Source organism: Vicia villosa, unplaced genomic scaffold (assembly GCF_029867415.1).
Source record: "Vicia villosa cultivar HV-30 ecotype Madison, WI unplaced genomic scaffold, Vvil1.0 ctg.001659F_1_1, whole genome shotgun sequence".
NCBI classification, from domain to species: Eukaryota; Viridiplantae; Streptophyta; class Magnoliopsida; order Fabales; family Fabaceae; genus Vicia; species Vicia villosa.
The window spans coordinates 199,860-210,496 of NW_026705690.1; the positions used below are offsets into that span (position 1 = coordinate 199,860).

Consider the following 10,637-nt stretch of genomic DNA (forward strand, 5'->3'; position numbering starts at 1 on the left):
GGCATCTAGCAAAGACAGAAGAACTTTGAGAAGATTGTCTGATAATTTCTTCGTGACTAGGGATGTGTTCTACAAAAGGAATTTTGAAATGGTATTGCTCAGATGCGTCGATAGACACGAAGCAAACCAATTAATGCAAGAAAATCATGAAGGATCTTTTGGCACTCACGTTAATGGACATGCAATGACAAGGAAGATACTGAGAGCAGGATACTATTGGATGATGTCATACCCCAAAATTTGCCCATCTTATTTTAAAATATTTTGGCTCAAGCACTGAGAAATAAGCCTGACTATCTCTCTCCTAAGCAATCAACCCACAACTAGGGTTTTTCTTCTCTCAAAGTAAAATCAGGTCCTGACACCTTAAATGGACTTCATGGCCTCTCATATGCTTCAAAGTATCCTCATGCCAACTTTCAAGCTTTAGTTCATAAGATTGCTCAGTCAATGGTTCAAATGATCAACAGTCGACTAGTTTGACCTAAAAGTCAACTATGGTCAACATACAGTTAAAACTCCTGATTTTTTTGTCAACATGAAGCATTTGAAGTTACATTCATCATTTGATCAAGGGTTGATCATGATTCATCGAGGAAAGTTCAGAAATCAACAAAACTCAAAGTTTCTAAGTTAGGGTTTTTGAATTAAAAATAAACTGAACTTTGACTGATCATAACTTTCACATGGTTCATCATAAATTTCCCAACCAAAGCTCATTTTGAAGGAAATTGAATTATCTACAACTTTGTCTCTCTAAAGCCAAGGCAAAAAATGCTTCATTTTGGAGATATGAGCCAAAAAATTACAGGTCCTTTTTGAAAGTCAACCAAAAGCAGTTTTTTGTCAAAGTCCATATCATCAAGATAAAATCCCCAAATGCGAAAAAACGTTCCAAAGTGGTTTGTAGAGGACATCTGGGGATTTCCAAAAAGTCCTATAACACTTTCATATCTTAAAAATTGAGGGAGATATGCCTTGTCGAAGTTGGTCAATTTTGGGTGAAATATGTGAAGCAAATAAAGGTCAAATTGGATTTTTTTCTGTAAAGAAGCCCGATATTTTATGATCCAAGCTTGTTCCCCAAGTCACTAAGAATCTCCAAATCCATTCCCACGCCCATATGATTTTTAATCCTATTTTTATTGAATTTTATTCATTAAAAATACATTTTAATCAAATAAGTTGAAGAAAATATGAAAGGTTTGATTTGGTCTAGTTTCTAATCAATTCCAATCATCAAATACTCCATATTTGATTCAAAATTCATGGATGCAAGATTGGTGAGAGAATGGAGTGATTTTGGCCAAAATTGGAAATATTTACAAATCAAATTTCAATCAAATGCAATCTTTGATTCAATGAAGATTCAAGCCAAGTTTGTTGCCCTGATTCAATCTTATATATACATGAAACAATTCCATATGCCAAGGATAAGGATTGCAGTCCTAGAGAACACGTTAAAAGCTCACAAAATTTCAAGAAAGTGTGAAAGTCGGTTTGATGGTTGGAGGAGGATTCAGAAACTTTTGAAGGCTCAAAAACGACCCTTGGAGATCCAGGAAGTTGTCCCAATCATTCTCAAGGCTTGTGGCATCTGGATTTTCGCCCAACACCCCACGGTTTGCATCAAAAGTTTTTGAATTCAATCATATTCATACACCAATTATAAACAACATGTGAATACATATTTTGAATTGTGATGATGTTTAGAAGCCTTCTGTACCATTTAATTTGTATTTAGTTGCAGGTTAAAGATTGTGCCATGGCTAGGGTTTATGAGTTTTGAATTAGGAACTCTAGTTACACGAAAAATTGGCCGAAACTAGTGGTCATATTGGATTCGTAAGGTGATTTACATTTGATCTGGGTTATTCTCTTGCATTATTTGATGATGATTTGCAGGTTGGAGTGAGGAAGACCTACGGCCACGACGTGAAACCGTGGCTAAAGGCCCTGCGTTTCTGAAGATCCACGAAGAAGAAGAAGTCTGTGGGCGCGTCTTTTTTTTCTCTTTCAAATTTTCCTAAAAGGTTTTGCGTTATAATGTTATTGCTGCGTAAATATGTCAAATAAATAAGTCTGGTACAAATGGCAAGGAGCATTTTGGGTGTTTAGCAAGCGAAGGACCCGGGATCGATCCTCATAGCCGACATTTATTTTTCTCTATTTTCTTTGATAACTCACATTTGCATATTCAATGCATTGCACCCATGAATGACCAAGGTGCATCCTCAGACGTACACCGCCAGATTCACAAGAGGGCCAATCCATAGACTCAGAGCACGCTTGGGGGAAAAGGGTATACACTACGCATAAAGACTCGTCTATCACATGCATTTTATTAACTAACAAAAAAAACAAAACATACTGAAGGGAAATAAAAGTGATAAATACTCCTCCCACACTTAAATCGGACATTGTCCCCAATGTTCCAAGATAAGGTAGGTAGGAGGCACCTGAAAATGCTAGTGGGGTCCACTAGTACCCTCACCGTCCTGGGTGGTACGGCCGGAACGGCGGCTACAGCTGTGACAGCGGCTCTCTCTGCCCAAGGCTAGCTGCTCCACTCACTCTGTCAAAACGGCATTTGCCACTTGTAGCTCTCGTGTCCTACCAAGGAGGGTACCTTGGGTAGCTTCCATCAACTGGAAGTGACTATCATATGTGGTCTGGTGAAGGTGCTGCTGATTCTGGAAAGCCAGTTGACTTTCCATAATAGTGCACAAGGAGAGGGCATTCTGCTCTTGCGATGCTCGCATATAAGCCATGTTATCTGCCACCTGTTGCTGCAGGGTAGCAAGGAGGGTATCCCTCTGGGCCTCTCGGGCCATATACTCACGCCATATGTCCTCAGTGACATGGAAACTAGGAGCGGTACCTGCATGTGGGTTAGAAGAAGAGGATGCAGTGTGTGATGGTGAAAAGTGGGGTGGTTCCTGTGTACGGTAGTCAAACTCATCATCAGTGTTTTTACCCTCATCCAGTTGTGCTCAAATCTGATATCAGTACGACGGGTACAAGGCATAACAACACTGGGTACGGCGGCACCACCAACCATAAGGTAATAACCACCTTCCGGACTCGTCTTGCATAAACGCATATCCTTTAAAAACTTAAGATTTGCAATACGAGGGGGGAGTGGTTCAAGGGTGGCAAGCTCCATGTCCAAACCAATGGCACGAGCAATAGAAGTAACCAGACCACCAAAGGAAATCGGTCCATGATCGCGACTTTACGTGTCTATAAATCTGATAACTGCAAGTGCACAGTCGTGTCGTGTAGTTTTAAAAGATATCGAATCCACAGGGACTATGAATCAATCTACCGTTATCTAAGGTTACTATGTAAAGCTAGGAGTACTAAAATTTCGATTGTTCCTAAGGGAAAGTGATTGTGAGAAAATAAAGAATAATAATAAAAGACAGGTATCAGTATGTATTTCGTTTAACTAAAGGTAATCCGAAGGTCCATTGGCTTTTGCATAATTAAATTAAAAATCTTTACTAATTCCAATTGATTAAAAATCCTCGTCTCAAACTTTCGCTCTGTTGATTCAGACTACTATCCTAATCCTAATGTACGCTTTCGCCATCCCATTAGATTTTAGAAGAGCTTTTTGGAAATAATGTAATTAATAAAATGCCTATTTTACGAGGTTGTTATCTATTTAAATCTCCTAATCTCAAACTTTCGCTCTGTTGACTCGGAGCAAGCTAATAACCCTAACGTACGCTTTCGCCATCCCGCTCGAGTGTAAAAACAATTTTTGAAAATAAATAAGTTCCAATTAGTTTTAATACGCTTTCGCCATCCTTAAAACTAATGTCCTATGTCTACTATCCAGTTAAAGTCCTCAAACTTTCGCTCTATTGGTTTTAACCTTTGACCGTCCTAAGCCCTCAAACTTTCGCTCTATTGGTTTTAGGACTTACTAATTAAATTAGACATATAAACCAAAAATAAGTGATAATTAATAAAACATAATTTAAGCCAACTTATTTCGGATCCCTACGGTTAACTTACTTTACATACCGACACCTTTAGTAATTTAGCCAGACATATTAATACGATTAAACATGCATAAATCGGTTCGGTTCATAATAATAGGCATATTAAATGGCATATAATATATCATGCAATAATAATATAAATAAAGGCGGTAAATAAAAACCTGAATTAAAATAAATCTGAATTGAATTGAATCTTGAAGTACTCGAACTTCCACCACAGGTTGGCTGGATCGTTCTTCGGAATTTAAATGGCAGAAAATAAAAACAATGAAATAAAACGATAAATCTAACGTAAGGCTAGATCTACGAAAAGTTCACAACAATTTCCAGTGTAGAAATCGTTGTGAGAAAATAAACGGTTAAATGAAAGCAGAATAAGGAAAAGCAGTTCGCGGTACAATTTCGGCAGCACTTCATTGGCATGAAATCGGACCCTTTGGAAGTGAGATAGCAGGTCCTATTTATAGGAGAGGCTTTGCAGTTGGAATCCGTGAATTGAGGGAGCTTTTCTGACTGGGACTTGGAGACGTGCGTCTCCGTTTCTTCAGGAAGACTTGAGACGTGCGTCTCAAGTGGAGGAAAGATAGGGGCAGTTGGAGACGGGCGTCTCCTCTTGGTGACGTGGCAGAAGAGAACGTGGAGACGTGCGTCTCCACTTGCTTGCATGGTTTGGGCTACGCATTTTTGTTCCTTTGTGGGCTGGTTCATCTCTTTTGGGCCTTTGGGTCCTAATTGCACCCCTCTTTCGCTTCAGCACTCCTTTTTCGTCTTTTAGACATAAATATCGGTCATTTAAGCTCTATTTTCTTTCCTTTTCGCAAATAGTCGTAATTGAAGTGTAAAACCTGAAATAAAGCAAATACACGCGTAATATCATAATAAATTAACATAATAAACGGAAAATGCTATAAATATCTATGGATTTTAAGCTAAATATACGATATAAAATCGTGTTATCAGTCCACCTTTTCTTAAAACATGGTGCATATGGGCAATCATAAATAGGACCGGATTAACTTTGGTGTCAGCTAGGCAGCTTTGCATGATAATTAGCTCTTTAGCATTCACCTTGTTCGGGTTCTCCCGAGCAAAGATGGTGGATGCTAGAAGAAATCGAAAGACACGAAGGGCAGGATTATGGATATGCGAAGCAAGTAGGCCATCAAAAGAGTTTGCATTTTGTTTAGTGATCCTGGCCCAGAATGCTTCAAATGCCCAATCCGTGTCCAAAGGTGCTTCTTAAATAGCACCCTCCCCATAAGGCAACCCTAACATGGCTGCTAGACCGTCGGTGGATTAATCATACTCAACATTAAACATTCTAAATTTGACTCCACCTAGGGTGCTAGCAGTGTTAGGCGAGACGTTATAGATTAAGGGACTAATAAATTCGAACGTCATCCTAGGGTAGGTGGGTGCTTGAGTAGCAAATATATCATGCATGCCTAGTTTGTCGAGAAGGAAGAAGACACTATGGTATATCCCTAATGAATAAAGAGAGTTTTCATCGATATACCTGGTGGAGTGGATTGGTGTGGTTAGCAACTTCTCAAGCAGTTGACGTTGCTTAGCCCTGGGCTTGCCTTCTCGCAAAGTGTAGCCTTCAAACTCCATAGGATCTTCTTTGGATGAATGTAAAGAGAGCAGGGAGGTTATGGAATGTAGAGGTAGTGAAGATGTGAGAAAGAAAATAGAATAGGGGGTATTTATAGGTAGTGAAGAAAGTGGTGGTTGATGAGTATTTATGGTAGAAATTAATGTAGTGGAGTACTTATGGATGACAATGGGAGTTATGGGGGGTTAGGAATGGAATAAAATGGGATTGGAAATGGAAAAAGGGGAAGAATGGGGGTGGTTTTCGAGCAACTAACCGTTAGGTGACCGTTGCGTCACCGCGGCCGCAACAGGCCCACCGTGGGCGCGGCTAGTTCAAAAATGGTTGGGCAGATTTTTGTCCTCTTTAGTTTTTGGGCCTCTCTTCCTTGTCTTTACTTACACCTTGGGGGTGTACCTAGTACCTTTTTTTTTCAAAAATAGAATATATATGCATATTTGCATATATATATATATATATATATATATATATATATATATATATATATATATATATATATATATATATATATATATATATATATATATATATATGTGTGTGTGTGTTCGCCTACATATGTATATATATTTTTAGAAAAGGATAAAATATATATATATATATAATTTTTTTTCTTCTTTTTTTTTTTTGTTATGATGACCAGAAAAACAAAAATATTAGTAGAACAATATAATTACAAATAAGGGAAAAACACAAACACATATATATATATATATATATATATATATATATATATATATATATATATATATATATATATATATATATATATATATATATATATATATATATATATAAGTACGAACGTCAGGTCATCACAATGTAAATAGTACTATAGTGCATAAAGCAGAGAATGCAGCAAGTGTATCAAATGAGACTGAAAGGGAAATCAACATAAGGGAAATCACACACACACACACACACACACACACACACACACATATATATATACTAAGACAAGAGATCTCGTGAATAGCACAGATCTATCACAAACCGGGAGTAGGGGTGGAAATAGGCCAGGCCTATAATAGGGGCCTACAGGCTAGCCTATATAGGCTCAGGCCAGGCCACACATTATTTTTAAATAGAAAAGGCCTAGGCTTCTTTATAAGCCTATTTAGTTAAAAAGGCCAGGCCCCAGGCCCTAAAAAAAGCCTTTTAAGCCTATTAGGCCGGCCTATTTAAATAAATATGAATACTTATTTTATGATCATTATGTTATATTTTGTATTTTGAATTAAAATACATAAATAAAACATGGTTATCTTAAAGAATTTGTGAAAATAAGATGAAAACACCTGATGAAAATTGTTTTCATAAGTTTTCTTAAACAAATAGTCTCTTAGAACTTATGCTAATAGATAATTTAAAATAAGTTAGTCTATTTAAACATTATTTTAATTGGTTATTTATATATGTCTAAAACAAATAGGCTTTTATGTAGGCTAACCAGGCCTTCGAAAAGGTCAGGCTCAGGCCTAAAAAATAAGCCTACGACAGGCTACAGGCTAGGCTTAGGCTTCGGTTTTTTTGAGAGGCCAGGCTCAGGCTTGGCAAAGCCTAGCTCGGCCCAGCCTATTTCCACCCATAACCGGGAGGATGCTCTGCAGGAGGGTCTGGGCCACGTAGCTCAGTCAACTGGCGTCGAATCTCTGCCACCTCGCGAGCTAGATCATCTAACTCACCAGTAAAGGAGGCATCGTTTAGCTCCAACTGTAAATGAAGGTCAGCCACCTCATTGCGGAGCGTGGCTATCTGTCTGATCATTGATGAGTAGCCTATACTGATATGGATGGAAGGAGGCCCTCCTCATGAGTCCACGATCCATACAGAAATCTAGATCCAGAAAGGTATACCCGCAGTATGGAGTCAGCTGAAATAACATCATGTCCAAGCCCAGAGCAGAGGCTATCTGTGTCACATTCCCTCCGGAATGTATGAATCCTACAGTAGATCTGGCAGTGTGGTCTAAGCTCTCTATCAGAAAACCTCCACTAGTGATGGGTCTGGACTGGCTGGCACAGTATATGAATAGGACCTCCTCAGCAGTGACTAGGTGGTCACCATAGCTCCTCCCAAAGAATGTGTGGCAAAGGATTATCTCAAAGTATCGGAAAGCTGGATTGTGGATCTTCCTTGACAGCTGGGTAGAAGGGTCAAGGCTAGCTCCATCAGTAATGTCCTGCCATAATTTGTCAATATCTCTGCTCAAAAAGTAATTCAATGGCATCTCAGTGATGGCGGTCGGTCCAGTTTGGAAACCAAGTAAATCCCCAAACTCCTTGATGTTCAGGGTGTACTCAGTGCTAAACAATATGAAGTTAATCCGCCCTCGGCCATCTCCTTCACCCACCCATGGGTTATAATCTAAGGAGCTAAGGAACTCCAGAGTAAGGTTCCTATAGGTCTTGTGGACATCATCAGCATAATCATTCCAGCCAAGTTGGTTGCACAGATACCTGATACTCGGCTCAATCCCGAGTGCTTCCATGCAGCTTTGATCGGGGTACCTAGTGGGTACCATAGGTCTAGCAGATAAAGCAGTAAATCGGGCTCTCTGTGCTTCATCCCTGAAAACCACAACCATTCCATCGAGGTAATTCATCCTGAAAATAAGAAAACACGAGAAATTAGTCCAGATAAAATATATATATATATATATATGTACTAAAACAAAATAAAAGTAAAAATAAATCATGGGCTGCCTCCAATGCAGCGCTTGTTTAACGTCATTTGCTTGACGATTAGATCTTACTTCATGTAGGTATTGGAGGGTCTATCAGAATATGACTAGAGTAACCAACGGGCAGATCTCCCCCTTTGTATAACTTCAATCTTTGTCCATTTACCACAAACGGAGCACATGAATCATTTTTAATTTCCAGTGCTCCTGACCTTAGAACTTTTGATACTTCAAATGGACCTGTCGATCGTGAGCGAAGCTTACTAGGAAAGAGTCGTAACCTTGAATTGAATAGGAGAACTGGGTCACCAATGTTGAAATCTTTCTTTATGATCTTCTTATTATGCCATATCTTGGTTCTTTCCTTATATATGATGACATTCTCATATGCATTCAAGCGAAGCTCTTCCAACTTGTGAATGTCCAGGATACGTTTCTCTCCGGCCTTTAGGTAATCTAAATTCAAGGCCTTAATTGCCCAATAGGCTTTATGTTCCAGTTCGAAAGGTAAATGACAGGACTTTCCGTAGACCAATTGATAAGGGGTTGTTCCAATAGGGGTTTTATAGGCTGATCAGTAAGCCCACAGAGCATCTCTAAGTTTCGCTGACCAGTATTTTCTAAACAATGACACAATTTTCTCTAAGATCTACTTAATTTCCCTATTCGATACCTCCACTTGGCCACTGGTTTGTGGGTGATATGGTGTTGCTACTCTATGTTTTACTCCATACTTACTTAGAAGCTTGTCAAATATCCTAGATATAAAGTGTGATCCTCAATCACTTATGACTAACCTCGAGGTTCCAAACCTAGGGAAAATGATATTCTTGAACAGTTTGATAACTACCTTGGTATCATTTGTGGGTGATGCAACAGCTTCGATCCATTTTGAGACATAGTCAACGGCTACTAGGATGTACTTGTTACCCATTGAGGAAGGAAAAGGTCCCATGAAATCAATACCCCAAACATCGAATAATTCTACCTCTTGAATGTTACTCAAGGGCATTTTGTCACGTCTTGAGATGTTCCCAGTGCGTTGGCATCGGTCACATTTTGAAATGTAAGTGTGGACATCGCGCCAAATGGTAGGCCAGTAAATACCTGCTTGGAAGATCTTAGCGCATGTCTTAGACGTGCTTGCATGTCCGCCATAAGGTGCAACATGGAAGTGTTCAATGACGTTGCCTACTTCCTCTTCTGGCACACATCGTCTGAATATGTTATCTATGCATCTTTTAAATAGGAGGGGTTCGTCCCAAAAGAAATGTTTAACATCACTGAAAAACTTCTTCTTCTGTTGGTAACTTAGGTCAGGGGGTATGATATCAACGGCTAGATAATTTACAATATCTGCGTACCATGGCACGTTGTTCAAGGTTGAGATCTCCTTATAGGTTTCCTCTCCAGAGGTATGCAGAGTATCCTTCTCAATTGTGTTCATTCCAGCTACTAGTCTTTCATAGGTAGAGTGATCATCTATAGGTATTAGTTCAGGTTTAAGATGTTCTAACCTAGAGAGGTGGTCAGCAACTAAGTTCTCTGTTCCCTTTTTATCTTTGATATCAAGGTCAAATTCTTGGAGTAAAAGAACCCATCTGAGCAATCTAGGCTTAGCATCTTTCTTACTTAACAAGTATCGGATCGCTGCGTGATCAGTGTAAACTATTATCTTGGCTCCTACCAAATAAGATCGGAATTTATCGACAGCAAACACTACAGCTAGCAATTCCTTTTCTGTGGTTGTATAATTAAGCTGGGCAGCGTCTAGGGTTCTACTAGCATAGTAAATGACATGTAGTTTCTTATCTTTTCTCTGCCCTAGTACGGCTCCTACAGCGAAATCGCTAGCATCACACATGATTTCAAAGGGTTGTGTCCAATCGGGGGGTTGTATGATAGGCGCTGAAATCAGTGCTTGCTTTAAAACTTCAAAGGCCTCAAGAAATTTTTGGTCAAATTCAAACTCGAGATCTTTCATCAATAAGTTTATTAAAGATTTTGTTATTCCGGAAAAATTCTTGATGAAACGTCGGTAGAACCCAACATGACCTAGAAAACTCCTCACTTCCCTAATGGTCTTAGGTGGTGTCATACCCCAAAATTTGCCCATCTCATTTTACTTCCCAAGCTCATACCAAGACTCAAGACTAAAAGACACATTCTCTTATGCAATGGCTCAATAAACTAGGGTTTTGATTCTTCTGAAGAAACTTAATAAATCAAGATCCCCAATGCATTTCATATGGCTTATGATGCTTCAAACTATCTCCATGACAAAGTTCAGGTTTCAATTCCAAAGATTGCTCAGTCAATTGCCCAGAAA

The 10,637-nt window shown here is 39.0% G+C and overlaps 1 protein-coding gene across 1 annotated transcript; it reads right to left on the minus strand.

Moving 5' to 3' along the window:
- Positions 1-7,200: 7,200 nt before the first annotated feature.
- Positions 7,201-10,172, minus strand: LOC131636188 (uncharacterized). Its single transcript, XM_058906835.1, has 3 exons — positions 9,106-10,172; positions 7,482-8,231; positions 7,201-7,384 (listed from the first exon to the last, which is right to left on the minus strand). The coding sequence occupies exons 1-3, from the start codon at positions 10,170-10,172 to the stop codon at positions 7,201-7,203; spliced, it is 2,001 nt and encodes a 666-aa protein (XP_058762818.1).
- Between the last annotated feature and the right edge of the window lie 465 nt (positions 10,173-10,637).